The following is a 17,537-nucleotide window of genomic DNA, read 5'->3' as shown; positions in this document are numbered from 1 at the left end:
AGACCAAATACTGTCAAGTATTCAAGTTTGTGAGCTTCTTTAGCAAATCTCAGCTTGGCAACTAGACATGAACAATTGCAATTAACTGCCAAAATAATGTTATTGTTCACACTATTATTATTATTTTTTAATATTATTATTATTATTATTATTATTATTATTTGACAGTCATATTTAATCGTTGATGAATGGACCAATAGAAATGCTCCAAAATGACTTGCATTGGCTTCCATTGACTTCATTGATGTCATTTATGTCCAGTATCATGCAGCCCTAATGTACAGTAGGGGTGGCTAGGGAGGATAATCTCATCAGCTGTCTTTCTTCACTTTTGAACATAATTTTAAACCACAGCATTTAATGATTAACACACCAAATACATGAAAACTTCAAATTAAATTAAATTAAGTTACTACTTTTCCGGGATTTAGACTTTACGGATGTTTAAGAGAAGGGTTTTTGTTCTGACAGTGATGACATCTTTTTTTTATGTCTCTTCGCTTCACACAGAGGTCAAGCATTTAAATTTAGCTTCATTTCAGACCCCAAATCATGACCTAGTATTCCCGTGTGACGTGTGTGTTGTTTTGTATTCCAAACTAGAAGCATAAACTAAAGCCTCTGCACTGAATACTCTGCAGAATACCTCTTACACAGGCTGCTGTGTGTCCAGAAAGCCCGACTCGGTCAGGCCTGTTGGCTGCTTCTGGAATGTCCCAGCCTTTATTTTGCCTTTTTTGTTTGTCCCTTCCTGCTCGTTCATTTCTCCGGTGCTGTCGGTACGGACTGTTCCTATGTGGGGGGGAATCCTGCTGTATTGTTCTTGTTCTTCCTGTTGTGAGCACACACTCACGCTGGGCTGTGTAATTAGCACTTGGCCTTCTGCATGTGCAGGACCTGACTGAGAATGGCTGAGCTGTGATGGCGGAACTATTTAATGCCTCACGGCCTGAAAAACAGCCCGAGGTTTAATTGTTCTCTTGTCTAAAAACATGCAGGAATTACAGCAGCTCATTAGGTTTGGTGATGAGAGACAGCTATAGGAGTGTGCTGTAGTGTGGATAATATGTATGGACGAAAGTCTTGGGACAGGGTGTTTGTTGGAGTAACTGTCTCTGCATTCATCAGTGAGCACCCCACCTCATCCCCAACTCATCCCAAAAGTACTGGATGGAGCACCACCATCCATCATTCCAGAGAACACAGCTCTTCCACCGCTCCACAGCTCATTGCTGGGGGCTTAACACCCTTCTAGCCCACGCCTGGCATTATGCATAGTACCGATTGATAGGTTGATGTTATCTCCTGCAGAGAGTCCTATTCTATTGGCAGTACTTCTCTGTAGTGACTAGGTAAGCTGTGTGTGTGCATCTGCACATCTGTGTCAACAGTGAGTTCAACTTACAAAAGTAAAGAATGGGGCGTCCACAAACATTTGGACATGTATAGCCTATTAACATTTTATGTGTCTCCGCTGCAAATATAATGGGCTTAATCCCCTCTTCCTCTCTCTCATCATCACAGAGTGAAGCACCAGGTGGAGTATCTTGGCCTGAAGGAGAATATCAGAGTAAGACGAGCTGGATACGCTTACAGGAGGGTCTTCCGCAAGTTCCTGAACAGGTAAAACGAAAAAACAACCCTCCACACTCCACAACAAACAACCTGTATTTAACCTCTGAGTACAGTGAGGGTGACGCTCATTTACAGTGTAGCCGAACACACACACACACACACACACACACACACACAGAAAGCAGGGATTAGATAATAGATAATAATGCAAGTTTGAGTTTTCACTTGGACAGTGGATCTAGGGTAGATGGCCAAACCACCGCCCCTTTGCATTCCTGTCAACGCTGTACAGATTCATAATAATAATCAGTGAAGGCAATTTCTGCATCGGTCACAGCAGATCATTTTAGCCAGGCTTCAGTCAGCACCACAATATCTGGGTCAGCAATATTTCACATGATCCAATTTATCCTACTGAAGAAGGCCCTAAGTGGATTATGCGTAGTCCTTTTCTGTGGTTAAAGCAGCGTTATGCAGAATGTTTACCTTAAAATAGCAGCTTTAAAATCATGTTAATGCTCCACTGACCTGTAATAGGACGCATAGCACCTATCATTGCTGTCATTGCAGTGTAAGATTTATTAGTCCCACAGTGGGGATATTATCAGTGTCACAGCAGAAAAGGGACAGCGAGACACTAAATTACACTATATACACAATATAAATAATAGAAGTAAAAAAGCAATAACGATAGTATACAATTAGTATTTAATTGCACATGTGTGTGTATGTGTGTGTGTGTGGGGGGGGGGGTTATTTCACATTGAAGTTTTACATTAACCCGAGTCATATTAGTGTAAAATCCTGTAATATCACTCTACCGCCTCTACAGGAATTAGACAAGCAATGGATGCAACTTAAAGTAAAGTTAAGTAAAGTAGCGGAATTTGTTCATTAGAAGGTGTGTCCACAAACATTTGGACATGGAGTGTATCTATGAAAAGAGGGGGAAGAGGAAGCCTGTGTGAATCCTGCATTTGATAAATAGTGTGTGTGTGTGTGTGTGTGTGTGTGTGTGTGTGTGTGTGTGTGTGTGTGTGTGTGTGTGTGAGGGAGAAACCAAATGGTGTGTTTTGTGCAGGTGTATTATCAACACTTCCTCTTTCCGTCCTTCCATTATGAGAGTAATGGTGGCTTTTACTTCTCCTATTGTCAGCTAAAGTTAGTTTACAATAGATCCAGAAGGTTCCCGTTCTTTTAGTCTCATTCTCTCTGTTTAACCTTAAATAAAAAATACAAATGTGCTTCATTAATGGTGTTATATCTTTATTATTTAGCTCTAATAATTCAGTAAAATAATAATGACTACAGTAAAGAGTGGTAATACAGTTAAAGATACATCCATACATCTCAATAAAGCTGCTTATGTGTGTGGAAATCTTTCTCATACTAAATACGCTGTCCAAATGTTTGTGGACACCCCTTCTAATGAATGCATTTAGCTATTCTAAGTTGCACCCTTTGCAGAGAAGTACTGCCAATAGAATAGGACTCTCTCTGGAGCAGATAAATATCATGAACCTAGCAGCACCATGCTGCCTAATACCAGGCGTGGGCTAGAGGGGTATAAAGCCCCCCAGCATTGATCTGTGGAGCAGTGGAAGAACTGTGTTCTCTGGAATGATGGATGGTGGAGCTCCATGCAGTACTGTTGTGTGGGATGATGAAGTGAGGTGGTGATCATCTTAAGTCTCCTAAGGCTTCACTATGGCTCTTGATGCTGGATGCAGTCAAATTCTCACAGCAATGCTCCTCCAAAATCTAGGAGAAAACCTTCTTCTCTGGAAAGTAGAGAAAGTTACTCCCAACAAAAGCAGGATAAACTATTTGTAATACCCTTGATTTCAGAAGGAACAATGAACAAGCAGGTGTCCCAATACTTTTGTCCGTATATGTTTTGAATGTGGCTACTTGGTGGTCTTGAATCCCCCGCTGGGTTCTTTTCTATCCAGGGGTTTTGTCAACAGTACTGAGAGCTGTAGGAGTGGCTGCTTTCTCCTGCTGTTCTGTTATTGTCTGCTGGCATCTCCTGGACCTCCTGAGACACACACACACACACACACACACTTTTCCTCCACCCTACTGATATTTGCTTTCCCTTAGACGTGCACACCCCAAACACACACAACCTCACATGCATGCATACACACGCATATACACACACACACACACACACACACACACACAGAGACAACAGTGTCTTTTTATTGGTGGCTCTGCTCTGGGCGAAAAGAGCTATAGGCACTGGAGGCATTTATGTGTGCAGCCATGAAAGGCTGGATTGTGTTCAGGCTGGTAGGCTCGTCACTGAACTGGGCCTGTTTGCATTTTAACCACAGCGTGTTCTCTGTCAGCTGAATCTTGTAGTTAAGTTGTAAGAAAGAAAAAACCCCACACTGTTATGAATAGAATACACAGACTTTTTAGAAAGAGTGTCCACAAACTTTTGACACATAGTGTGCTTGGTTTGATCTGATCCCTTCTCCTCGCTCTGTCCCCAGGTATGCTATCTTGACCAAGGAATCGTGGCCAACCTGGACCGGAGATGAGAAGCAGGGAGTCTTGCACCTCCTCCGCTCCGTCAACATGGACCAGGACCAGTTTCAGCTGGGCCGCACCAAACTCTTCATTAAAGCACCGGAGTCGGTATGACCACTATTTCAGTCCACAGGCAAAGTAAACAAACACATATCTTGCTGTCTCAGGTATGTCCTAAGGTCCTCCCCTGTGCAGTGACCCTGTTTAGCCTCCTGCATCCCCCACTGTGTGTGTAAATAGTCTTCTTACAGTTTGTCTAATTATTAATAATTGAAAACAATGACCAAAAAAATCATTTTAAACTTAAAATATCACATTTTTTATGATATTTTATTGTTTTGGCTAGGTTTAAACCTGTCAATACAAACACATTTAAATACATATTTAACTAATTGTGGAAATAACTAATAATTAATTGTAATTACTTTTGAAATAGCATAGGAAAATGATCATTCTAGACCTGAAAGGGTTAAAATATGAGCTTTGAGAAGATCTACAACCAAAAGCTTCTTATAAGGCATTAATAAACCTGAATATGGGTGTGTGCCTACAGGAGCAGCAGTGTAGAGTCAACATCCCTTCATGGACTCCACACAGTCGCCTGGCTGTGCAGAAGCAGCCTGGGCTTCTTTTCCATTCATGCTCTGTATGAAAGCTCTGCTTGTGGCTTGTGTGTGTGAGATCAGTGTTGACATTTAGATGCACACACTAATGTATATACACACACACAGGCTCACACAGTCTGAATCAGGCCTTGTTGATGAGTCTCAGTGAATGTAAAGTTGTGTGTAAGTATTTTTTATATTGTTTCTGTAAATGCTGTACGTGGGGAACCTCTGTCAGCTGAACCCGGGGTGGCCGATATTTCTGCTGTTCCCTCTTATTTTCCGTATTAATAACGTGATCCTTCACTGACGATGTTGCATTTTCATGATTTTCGCATTCTGTAGTGTCAGAACCTCTCAGTCTCAACAGAAAAACACATGAATAGGAATATACACCACTTGGACAAAAGTATTGGGACACCTGCTCATTCATTGTTCATAGTTTCTTCCAAAATCAAGGATAATAAAAAGAGCTGATCCTGCTTTTGTTGGAGTAACTATCTCTACTGTCCAGGGAAGAAGGCTTTCTACTAGATTTTGGAGAAGGAGCATTGCTGCGAGGATTTGATTGGAGTCAGCGTCAGAAGTGCTAGTGAGGTCAGGATGTTGGATGAAACTCATCCCAAAAGTACTGGATGGAGCACCAACCATCCATCATTCCAGAGAACACAGTTCTTCAACTGCTCCACAGCTCAATGCTGGGGGGCTTTATACCCCTCTAGCCCACATCTGGCTTTAGGCAGCATGGTGTCAATAGGGTCATCAATGTTTATCTGCTTCAGAGAGTCCTACTCTATTGGCAGTGCTTCTCTACAGGGACTAGACAAGCTGTGTATTTGCACATCTGCGTGAACAATGGGTGCAGCTGAAAGTAGCTGAATGTGTTAATTAGAAGGGGTGTCCACAAACATATTGTATTTAGAAACTTGAACACACACACACAGTTAGAATAGATTCTGTATATACTATTATTTCTTATTGGTATATACTTGTATATAATAATAGGCTTCAGCTAACAATATACTTCAGCTGCCCTCCAAAGTCCATTTTGTAATTTTCACTTTTTGGTGAATCTGGCAGTTGTGTAAATGTTTTTGACCAATAGAAATGCTCCAAAATGACTAATAATGAATTATATCTACTTCTGTAAAGCTGCTGTTTTGGAGATACAAGGTTCATGGATGCAGAGCATCATTAATATGTCCTTACTCAACCTAAATTTCAACAAGCTGGTTCATAAGCTTAACACACTCACACTCTTGTAAAACAGACCCCCCCCCCCACACACACACACACACACATACACACACACACATACACACAGTAATGAGATCTCGACTACAGGTACTTTTTGATAAGCCGTGTCATTTTACTCACAGCAGCTGTGTGTGTGTGTACATATGTGTGTGTGTGTGTGTGTGTGTGTGTGTGTGTGTGTGTGTGTGTGTGTGAACTCTCTGATCCTACAGAGTGCTGCTGGAGGACTCTTTCATGCTGTGTTTGTGTCTGAACTGATTTGACACTCAGATTGTGATCGCCCAGAAGAGAGGGAGGGAGAAGAGTGAAAGAGCTCTATAGAGATATAGAGAGCTCTCCATTCTCTCCTCTTATGTGTGTGTGTGTGTGTGTGTGTGTGTGTGTGTGTGTGTGTGTTTACATATATATTCTTCCAGACTGATAAGCAGGATTTGTTCTAAGGTCTGCTTTAGGAATCTCTCGTCTCTTCTCTGACTGGACAGCCTGGGTGCTTCCAGGTTCACTCTGAAGGTCACTCTAAGGCCTGAAGTTAGATATAAATGGGACAGGGCTGGCCCAAATCAAGTAATCGCCCGTCTTGGGCCAGCCCTGTCCCATCTATATCTAATGCTGCATTCAAGTGGTGTTGGTATTATCTAAACTAGAGTTTCCCACCAGGAAGCTTCACATGAATACCCTCCGAAGTCGGACGCAGAAGTCGGACAGACAGACAGGAAGTTTCCGAGTTGTGATGTAAACACCATGTCCTACGTGGCCGAAATGGGTTAATCAGTGATAAAATGTCAAACAATAATATACAATATTTACAGTGACTCAGATAGTAACGTCATTTTAAACAACAATTAACGCACATGTTAATTTGCATAAAAAAGGGGGGGGGGGGGTATATATGTGTTATATATATATATATATATATATAATTATACAGAAAAAAGGCTGCACACCCTCCACACTAACCACATGAAGGCGAACATGTGAACGAGTTTAACCTCAGAGAAACGAACCACCTGACATGCACCTGAAAGCACAGTGACTTTAGGCCTTGAGAGTGAACTTGGCAGCCCACAGAGGTTCATTTTTAGGCATTTAACTGAGACACTGATCCTAATGAACTCCTAATGAACTTGCAGTATCTGTAGGTAAACCCTTTTTCACCTCTGAAGACGACATAAATGATTCCTGACAAACTGAAGACCGTCTGTCTCCCAGATTTTGTTTGGAAAAGTGCTACAATCCACTATAAATCAGATTAAATGGAATGAGGTGGAGGTCAGACACTTTTTCACAACAGTGTAAATGTCCTGGGAAGGCATAAAAACAAATGTGCGTGTGTGTGCGTGTGTGTGCGTGTGTGTGTGCGCACGCTGGTGTGTTTCAGTGAGCATCTGGTCCAGGCTAAAGTGATAATGAGAGAAGCGTTTGTTTAGTCTGGAGCTGTGCAGCGATACTGCAGTGTCCTCTGAGGGCAGACTCTGTAGCTGAAGTAGCTGAGCTCTGAGAGACAGACAGTGAGAGAGACAGACAGTGAGAGAGACAGACAGTGAGAGAGACAGACAGTGAGAGAGACAGACAGTGAGAGAGACAGACAGTGAGAGACAGACAGTGAGAGACAGACAGACACTAGAGGCGAGGAACACACCAGGCTGGGTTTGACCGATTCTTCACACACACTTCAGGTTGGGGAGTGTTGGGGGTAAATGCCAGCCTGAGCTGTTTAAATGTGCCGTCTGTCCTCAGCTCACTAATGCAGTCCTGCAGCTCCTGGTGGGAGTGACCTTTCAGGATATTTACTGTGGATTTAATTAGCGTGGCTCTCTAGCTGGTGTCTGTAGTATCTGGTTCTGTTCAGAAGTTTGAAATTACGTCTTATATTTGATTTGTGTTTAGTAATACATACCTCAAAATATAAAAACCTGTAGAAAGTTCTTCTTTTCAGTTTATTAAATGTTTTATTCAATATTTCAGGTTTTAAACACAATAATAATACAATTACAGTAAATATATAATAATAGTTTATATAGTAATATATTTAATAGTTAACAATCAGTATTTTTTAGGAAATGTATATTATTTATTGCTGTCAGGCAAAACCTGACTTCCAGATTCACAGTATGTTGGAAACTGAACATAGTGTGACAGCAATAATTTATTAATATATATTAGTGTGTGTAAAAGTTACTGTTATTTGTTGTACATATTTAGTAGTTTTAATTATTACTTTTTTATTTCATCATTTATTTTAATTCAATTTGATTAACAATTCTATATATGTACTTTTATATACATGTTATTTTGTAGTAATATTTATTTTGCATATTTATATATAATAAATTAATAAATAATGAGTTGTATCCCCTTTTTGCTTTTTTTTTATCCCTTTTGTTTTAATGTCATCTGCAGCACTTCTCATCACTCTGAACACATTAATATTGCTTACTTTTGTACACATTTAAAAGTTAAAAAACATATTGTATTAAAAAATAATATATATATGTGGGAAATTATGGAAAAGCGAGATTTTACGCTTTATTAAATTATTAAGAAATGAATACATATTAAGGAATTTAATTATTAATACATTAATAATATGTTTTATTTGCTGTTGACTAATTATATTAAGTGCAACATTATTTTCAACATTATTTTCCTAGTTTTAAACGTATATAGGGGGTCGACTGAGGCCTGCCTATTCACTGGCTTGGCAGGGCCGAATGTGGCACTAGCTGCATGTGTGCGATTGCTAATGAGTGTACCTCTTCTGCTCCACAGCTTTTCCTCTTAGAGGAGACGAGAGAGCGCAAGTTTGACGGCTACGCCCGAGCTATCCAGAAAGCCTGGCGGCAGTACATGGCCCGCAAGAAATACGTTCAGATGAGAGAACAGGGTGAGAACCAATGGCTGACCTTTCACAGCATGGTCAAACACTCTCACACACACAAGCACTTATTCATTCGCCGTGTGCACACACAGAGGAATCAGAAAGGAAATGAAAGCCATTGTTACCTCAGGAGGCAGTATCTGAACCGCTTAGGTACGGAATGAGGTTTCGGTGGCTTTGCACTGTACAAATATTGTAGCGCTGATTCTGAAGAATATGACCTCATTCACTGGTGGAGCTGGAACCAAAATAGGAAGCAGTTGTTGCTGTTGCACCAGAACATGATCCAAAAAATCCAGAATGTTGTAATACGTCTAACAAAAATAACCACAGTGCCCTGAATCACATGCAGGTCCTTTTCCAGTCATCCAGAGCGCCTTTCACAATATAGGGTCTTCCCTCAACCATACATGCATAGCCTGACTGTGGCGGAGCCTGTGTAGCGTGTGCAGGAGGCACGGCAGGGCGCGTAAAGCATGCTGTGGAAATAGCAGTGTTTTGTTTACAGCACATCAGTTATGGCAAAAGGGGCTACCAACTCAGCCCACTGTGAATCCCCAGTTATTTCAATAGTCTGCGGCTGTGTTGACGTTCTACTCTCGCTGTAGGTTAATTCAATTGTTAAAATGTAATACTAATGATTAAACAGAGCACTGTTGAATAGCATTTATCAATATGACTGCATCAACAGTGTCCGGTAAAGTGCTCTATGTCCGTTCAGTACTCTAATTGCATACTCTCAATTCAGTATTTTCATTAGATACTCTCAATTCAGTACTCTAATTGCATACTCTCAATTCAGTACTCTAATTGCATACTCTCAATTCAGTACTCTAATTGCATACTCTCAATTCAGTATTTTTATTAGATACTCTCAATTCAGTACTCTAATTGCATACTCTCAATTCAGTAGTCTCATTAGATACTCTCAATTCAGTAGTTTCATTAGATATTCTCAATTCAGTAGTTTCATTAGATACTCTCAATTCAGTACTGTAATTAGATACTCTCAATTCAGTACTCTAATTGCATACTCTCAATTCAGTACTCTAATTGCATACTCTCAATTCAGTACTCTAATTGCATACTCTCAATTCAGTACTCTAACTGCATACTCTCAATTCAGTAGTTTCATTAGATACTCTCAATTCAGTACTCTAATTGCATACGTACTCTAATTGCATACTCTCAATTCAGTACTCTAATTGCATACTCTCAATTCAGTACTCTAACTGCATACTCTCAATACAGTAGTTTCATTGGATACTCTCAATTCAGTACTCTAATGGCATACTCTCAATTCAGTACTCTAATGGCATACTCTCAATACAGTAGTTTCATTGGATACTCTCAATTCAGTACTCTAATTGCATACTCTCAATTCAGGACTCTAATTGGATACTCTCAATTTAATACCGTAATTGGACACTCCTAATTCAGTACTCTAATTACTAGACTCCCGTGAGGAGAGCTTTAGAAGTTGGGGCTTTGTGCTTATATGAAAGGGTGTATTTTGTGTTCTCCAGCTTCTGACCTTCTACTGAACAAGAAGGAGAGAAGGAGGCACAGCCTGAACAGGAACTTTATAGGAGATTACCTGGGCATGGACGACCGGCCTGAGCTCAGACAGTTCCTCGGCAAGAGAGAGAAGATCGACTTCGCAGACAAAGTCACCAAATACGACCGACGCTTTAAGGTGCTTTGACCCTAATACACACACACACACACACACACACACACTGAACGTGTAGATCACTTATCAGTACTGTGTATGATCATCATAGACCAGTGCTCCCAGCTTCAGACCTTTTAACACAGTTATTGGGCTGTTTGTTAGACTCAAGTAGGACTTGTAGTTTAGTGACAGTAAGTGACAGTGCAGAATTCAGTTGATGTGTGTGGCCAAGCTCAAACTCAAGCTCAAAGCCACTGTGAAATACTTAATATGCACACAAATAACCACACACTCCATTTAATACCGTATTAACCCTCTGGAGTCTATGAACACCTGTCAAGTTCCATGTTTTTCAATGTTTCTAGTAATATCTTTGTAATGAAGCAGCACAGAAACAGGATTCCTGCAGTTCCTGAATTTGTAGAGCCCATCCTTTCCATTGAATCTCATTGTCAGATCACACGTGATTCACATCAGGAGTTACGAGGCTGTAAATACAGGTTGATAAACTTGTTTCTGCCTCTTGCTGTGTCTAAATAGTGATCTGTTTCTACAGGAAATATTAAGAATTTCTAAAATCAGACTTCAGTTTTTCAGGTTTAGGGGCAGATTGGTGTGGCGCAACAGATAACACTACTACCTGGCACTGAGCTACCACACCGTGTGGGAGACTGGGGTTCGATTCCCGGTCTGGGTGGCTCTGCTGCACTACACCAATAAGAGTCCTTGGGCCAGACTCCTAACACTACATTGGCTGACCTTTGTAATACGAGTAACCCTGTAAGTCGCTCTGGATAAGAGCGTCTGCTAAATTATTTCTTCACACAGTGCTCTAGGTCACATGAGATCTCATTATAGAGAGAGCTGAGATTGTTCTGAGCATTTTTATATAAAACATGTGGGTATTAAGTTTAGAGGCTCAAGAAAAAACAAAAAAATGCCTATAGACTCCAGAAGGTTAATGTGTCAAGTTATTAACAACCAATGCACAGTCTAGTCCATGGACCTAATGTTGCTTGGCAGCTATTGCCTACTGTTAACAAACTACCTTGCTTGTTTATTGCAATTCTTGTGAATAATACATTAAATAATCATTCATATTCAATCTCTGTAGACAGATAGTAAAATAGACCAGCTGCTAGCTATAAAAATAGACACACTAGACCCAAGTTGCGTCTGCACCTTTCTCTGTGACTTCCTTTATTGCTTAAATGGGTTGGATCAGGTTTTCTGCTCATACATAATCATGCATACTTAATACGATTCCCAGTCTGATCATGTTCTTGCCGTCTTCTTTGTGGTAAAAGGGCATTAAGAGAGACCTGATCCTGAGTCCTAAGTGTATCTACCTGATCGGAAGAGAGAAGGTGAAGCAGGGCCCAGAGAAGGGCCAGGTAAAGGAGGTGCTCAAGCGCAGAATCGAGGTGGACAAGATTATGGCTGTTTCTCTTAGGTAAGTCATGAAGTGTGTGTGAGACTGAGAGTGGGTTAATAATTAAACAGAAGAGAGTGGGTCAACAGGCATTGACCCAATCAGAAGTACAGTACACAAGCATAAAACCCCACAGGCAGTCCTCAAACACCAAAATGTCACACCTGAAAATTCTCCCAGTGCACTTTCGTTACTGCGGCATCAGCGAAACTCAAACCTCCCTCTGTCCTCTAGAGTGACTGCCAGGAACGTATTTATTTATTTAGCAGATGCTTTTATTCAGTGTGATTCACAGTTACTGTTGGTGTTTCAAAATGAATATACTTGTAAACAGTAGTTGTAGTCCAATTGCATAATTTCTGTTCAGTACTCCAATTGCATACTTGCAATTCAGTACTCCAATTGCATACTTGCAATTCAGTACTCCAATTGCATACTTGCAATTCAGTACTCTAATTGGATCATTTCATTTTAGTACTCTAATTGGATCATTTCATTTTAGTACTCTGGATATTCTCAATTCAGTACTCTAATTGGATATTCTCAGTTCTGTACTCTATTTGGATATTCTCAGTTCAGTACTCCAATTGCATACTTGCAATTCAGTACTCTAATTGGATACTTTCAATTCAGTACTCTAATTGGATAATTTCATTTTAGTACTCTGGATATTCTCAGTTCAGTACTCTAATTGCATACTTTCAATTCGGTACTCTAATTGGATAATTTCATTTTAGTACTCTGGATATTCTCAGTTCAGTACTCTAATTGCATACTTTCAATTCGGTACTCTACTTGGATACTTTGGATACTCCCAAATCAATACTCTAACGGGATACTTTCAAGTCAGTACTGCATTTGGATACTCTTAAGTTCTTAAATTGGATCTAATTGGATACTTGTAATTATTTTGACTCTCGCTGTAGGTAAATAAAATTGTAGAGCAGAGGTGCTCATCTAAGGGGATATTTAAATAGCTGGTGTCACAGTTATTCTGATACGATGAGAACACTGCTAACCTCTACTTCATCATTTATATACCTCCCTTTCTCCCATTGTTCACATACTGCTCAGCTTCTCCCTCTGCACAAACCCAGACAGCCGCTTCAGAGGCCTTCGGCAGGGCTCTAAAGCCCTCTGAGCCCCCTACGTTGTTCTGAAAAGTCACAATTGAAGACATCTGTGAGAGATTCTGAGGTTCCCTCTTTAAGCTGCAGTCAGGCTCTGGGAGTAAAGCACACATGCACGTTTGTTTAATGTCAAGTGCGTGAAGTTTGTCTGAATGGCAGTTGTAATAAAGCTGTGAGAGGCGAGAGGCTGTGCTTTACAGTGACTTCACCACAGTTAATGGGCTGTTTGTTGGGGATGACATGCAGTGTAGTGTAGTAACAGGAGGCTGTGGTTTCAAAGCTACAGAATGGTCAAACATGAGGACATATTTATATATACAGAGTTATTATTAATAAAACAGGTTAGATTAAACACACTTGACTGGAATAATGTTCATAGACCATTAGGTTGCTTAGCAGCTATTGCCTACTGTTAATCAACTGCATTGCTTGACATAAGAACTGTTCGTAAGCAATTTGGTTAATTAACAGTAGGCAGCAGCTGCTTAGCAACATAACGGTCCATGGACAGTGGACATAAGGGCTGATATGATGCACATTATTATTATTTTATTATTATTATTTTTTTTATTGGCTCAGTTACATGACTGTTTAACGTTGTGCACTTATTTTATTGGAACATATTTTCTGTAATGTTTGTAAATATAACACCAAACAAAAGCTCTGCTCTCTGGTAGAGCGTAAAATGGACAGGCTTGTCCAATGAGGAGCCACTTTGGCTCTGTTTGGGTTTCCAACCCAGTTTTCACCAATAGCCACTGGATATTAACATTGATGATGCTGTCTGTGCAGAACATAAAGGATAAGTATACTGTATGTCCAAATGTTTGTGGACACCCTTTATAATGAATGCAGTGCACACTTGTCTAGCTTGTCTAGTCCCTGTAGGCAAGTATTGCCAATAGAATAGGACTCTCTATATAACAGATAAGCAAACATGAACCTATTAGCACCATGCCTCCTAATGCCAGGCATGGGCAAGATGGGTATAAAGCCCCCGGCATTGAGCTGTGGAGCAGTGGAGCGGTGTTCTCTGGGAGTTGAGGATGAGGTGCAGTGGTGATCTTCCAACATCCTGACCTCACTAGTGCTACTATTGTAGAAAGCCTTCCCTGGACAGTGCCCCAGTGTGTCCCAGTGAGTCGTGCCTCAATACTTTAGTCCATATAGTGTATATGTTAATACATACCCATCAGGAGGATAAGAGTTATCAGACCGTTCTTCAGATCACGTCTTCAATACCTCTAATCCCTGGTAAAGTCACTGTAACACACATTCTCTCAGGCTTTATTGCTTTATTTTTACAAGAGCTTTGAACACGGCTCAGCCAATCAGCTTTTAGAACATTTCAGAACAGCTTACTCAATCCCAGTCTCTCCCCGTGGATCTCATAAGGCCGGGGCGAGACAAAAGTCAAGTGTCTCACATATCCTTCCTCAGAGACACCTGGATTAAAGCAGAAAAGAACTCAACGAGTTAAGTGTTGGACTACATTGGGCCACATTGATCTTTTACGTGACGCATATGGAGGGCAGTAAAGTGTGTACAAGTCCCGCCGTGTGTCTGGTGGGGGTCTGCAAGGCGTGATGTGAGTGGAGGGTTATGGGTAATGTGAACCAGGTGCTCCTGGAGAAGGGAGAGCAGGCCTTGTAAAAAACTCATTAGAAAAGACTTAAGTTTATTGGGGGAAACAGGCCATCGCTGCTTGGCCCCCTTCATGCCGTCTCTGTTCGCCCCTCGGTCGCCTGCTGTTTTGTGTGTTGTCGTATTTTAGTCGCTTGTAGACCCAAGCGAGAACATCTGACGCATGCTCTGCTCTCCGCCTGCTGGCTTGTTTGTGTGTGTGGAGTGTTGTTGGAAAGCCTTAGAGGTTTGGATTTTCCCCCTCGTGCATAATATGATGTTTTATATTCATTTATATTCATATTTATCAATTAATTATCTATTAATGATCAGTGAGTGCTGCTGCTGCTAAAACTGTGCAGTTACTGTGTAATAAGCTAGGCTGCAACAACTACTGGTGATGTATTTACTATTACATGTATGTAATTACTCAGGTATTAACGTCAGTGTTGACTTCTGTAATTACACAAATCGGTTTTTCACTTTTTGACATTCTTTATGTTGTGCCAAAAAATCATGGTGACCAATAGAAATGCTCCAAAAGGAATGAAATAAAATCTTTTGACATGGACTTTACATGGAAAGGGAAGAGAGTTGGGCTCCAGATGGTTCTGGCAGCTATGCCACTGTGACCCAAGCATCACCGGTTTGAATCCCATGCTGCCTGCCATCAGCAGCCAGAGCCAGAGAGAGCACAATTGGCGTAGATGGCGCTTTCTCTCTCTCTCTCCCCACATTACTTCAGTTATGCCAACTGGCACGGGAGCCTGCTATCCGATGCATCAGAGCTGGGTACCCAGTGTGATGGTTGCCTGGTGACGCTGCATCAGCAGCAGCTGGAAACGAGGCGGTGACTGGATGCGTATGTTTCGGAGGAGGCATGTGTCCGTCCTCACCCTCCCAGTGTCTGGAGCATTGTGTAACGTAATAGGGTGAGAGTACTAACGAGTGGGTTGGGTAAGAGCAGTGGTGGCTCAGTAGTTAGCGCACTGGATTATTGATCACAGGGTTGTGGGTTTGAGACCCAGGTCCACTAAGCTGCCAGTGTTGGGAAGGCCCTTAACCCTCCAGGAGCACTGTAGCATGGCTGATCCTACACTCTAACCTGGGTTTCTAACCTGGTATATGTGATATTAAAAAAATACTAGAAGAAAGGCTCATTATTATTATTATTATTATTATTATTATTATTAACTAGTATAATAATAATAATAATATGATGTTGTTTTTAATATTATTAGGGTAGCCTGTCCTCTAGGGCTGGGCGATATGGTAAAAATACTATATCATGATATTTAAAGACTTCACGATACACAATATTTATCACGATACATGTACTCACGGACTAAAAACATCAGTAGCGATAGATTCTTATAAACTGCTATTTAGATATTTTCCTGTACTGAATACAGTGAATTCTACTCAACATCTGCTGCTCTTTTATCTAATTAAACCAGTCTAATTACACTGTAAGTAATGAAGCCTGCAGCTGATCAGTGTTTATTGCGATTTGTTATCACGATAACAAAATTGATCACAATACGATAAAATATCGTCATATTGCCCAGCTTCTATAGCTCTGCTTTAAGGGACAGCTACTGTTGTAGCTTCAGAGCTCCTGTACTAAAGTAATAATTCACCCCTAACTTGTCTTGACCATTCTACTACATTTAAGGTGCTGAACTTCAACAGCAGTTCCACGTTTAATTCTTAAATTCTCTCTCTCTTATTTTGTAGCACTTTGCAAGATGACTTTCTGATCCTGCATGAGCAGGAGTACGACAGCCTGCTGGAGTGTGTGTTTAAGACCGAGTTCATCAGCCTGCTGGCGCGCAGGTTCGAGGAGAAGACCCAGAGGAAGCTGCCACTCAAATTTGCCAATACGTGAGTCAAGAGAACATGCATATTATGTGTCGAGTAGTACTGCGCTTAGCCCATTAACACCCCTTTATTTTTAAGACCTTTCTTTTTAAGGTTTTTGTGTAATTCTGTGAAATCTACAAATATGTAAACACAGGAATATGTAAATAAGGGTTTGAGAATGAAGAGTGGAAGGAAATTGAAGGGTTCCGCTGTGGTGTTCAGGTTGGAGATGAAGCTGAAGAAGGAGAGCTGGGGGCCATGGAGTGCCGGAGGTTCGCGGCAGGTGCAGTTCATTCAGGGTCAGGGAGAATCTGCTGTGCTGCGACCGTCCAACAAGATGCTGCAGGTCAGCATTGGACCGGGTCTGCCCAAAAACTCCCGTGAGTATCTCTGCAAGCTTCCTCAAACACTGCGTTACACATTTCCCAAGGGTCATTGAGGATAAAGTACAGCTAGTGTAGCCCATATGTACACTTGATGGGCAAAAGTATTGGGACACCTCATTCATTGATTCTTCAGAAAAAATAAATTATCCTACTGTTCTTTGAGTTACACATCATGAGCGCTAGTGGGGTCAGGATGTTGGATAATCATTACACCACCTCGTCATTCCCAACTCCCTAACTCATCCCAAAAGTATTGGATGAAGCACCACCAGAGAATCATACCATCATACCAGAGAACACATCAGTTCTTCCACTGCTCCACAGCTCAATGCTGGGGGGCTTTATACCCCTCTATAGCCCACGCCTGGCATTATTAGGCAGCATGGTGCCAATAGGTTCAATAATGTTTATCTGCTCCAGAGTGTCCTATTGTATTGGCAGTACTTCTCTACAGAGACTAGACAAGCTGTGTGTGTATTTGCACATCTGTGTCAGCAATGGGTGCAACTTAAAGTAGCTGAATGTATTCATTAGAAGGAGTGTCCACAAACATTTGGACACATAGTATAGCAAAG

The 17,537-nt window shown here is 41.0% G+C and overlaps 1 protein-coding gene across 2 annotated transcripts in view; it reads left to right on the top strand.

The window, feature by feature from the left end:
• Positions 1–17,537, top strand: part of myo1ea (myosin IEa) — a 93,022-nt gene that overhangs the window by 69,525 nt on the left and 5,960 nt on the right. For both annotated transcript variants that reach the window (XM_072671044.1, XM_072671043.1), the window contains exons 18-24: positions 1,525–1,623; positions 4,077–4,221; positions 8,745–8,859; positions 10,380–10,549; positions 11,836–11,981; positions 16,451–16,597; positions 16,799–16,956. In XM_072671044.1, coding sequence (XP_072527145.1) covers positions 1,525–1,623; positions 4,077–4,221; positions 8,745–8,859; positions 10,380–10,549; positions 11,836–11,981; positions 16,451–16,597; positions 16,799–16,956 — 980 coding nt within the window. The remainder of the gene's footprint in view (positions 1–1,524; positions 1,624–4,076; positions 4,222–8,744; positions 8,860–10,379; positions 10,550–11,835; positions 11,982–16,450; positions 16,598–16,798; positions 16,957–17,537) is intronic.

The sequence above is a fragment of the Salminus brasiliensis genome, chromosome 25, assembly GCF_030463535.1.
Source record: "Salminus brasiliensis chromosome 25, fSalBra1.hap2, whole genome shotgun sequence".
NCBI lineage: Eukaryota > Metazoa > Chordata > Actinopteri > Characiformes > Bryconidae > Salminus > Salminus brasiliensis.
The sequence above is the reverse complement of the archived record's forward strand: the minus strand, read 5'-3'. Positions and strand labels throughout refer to the sequence as shown.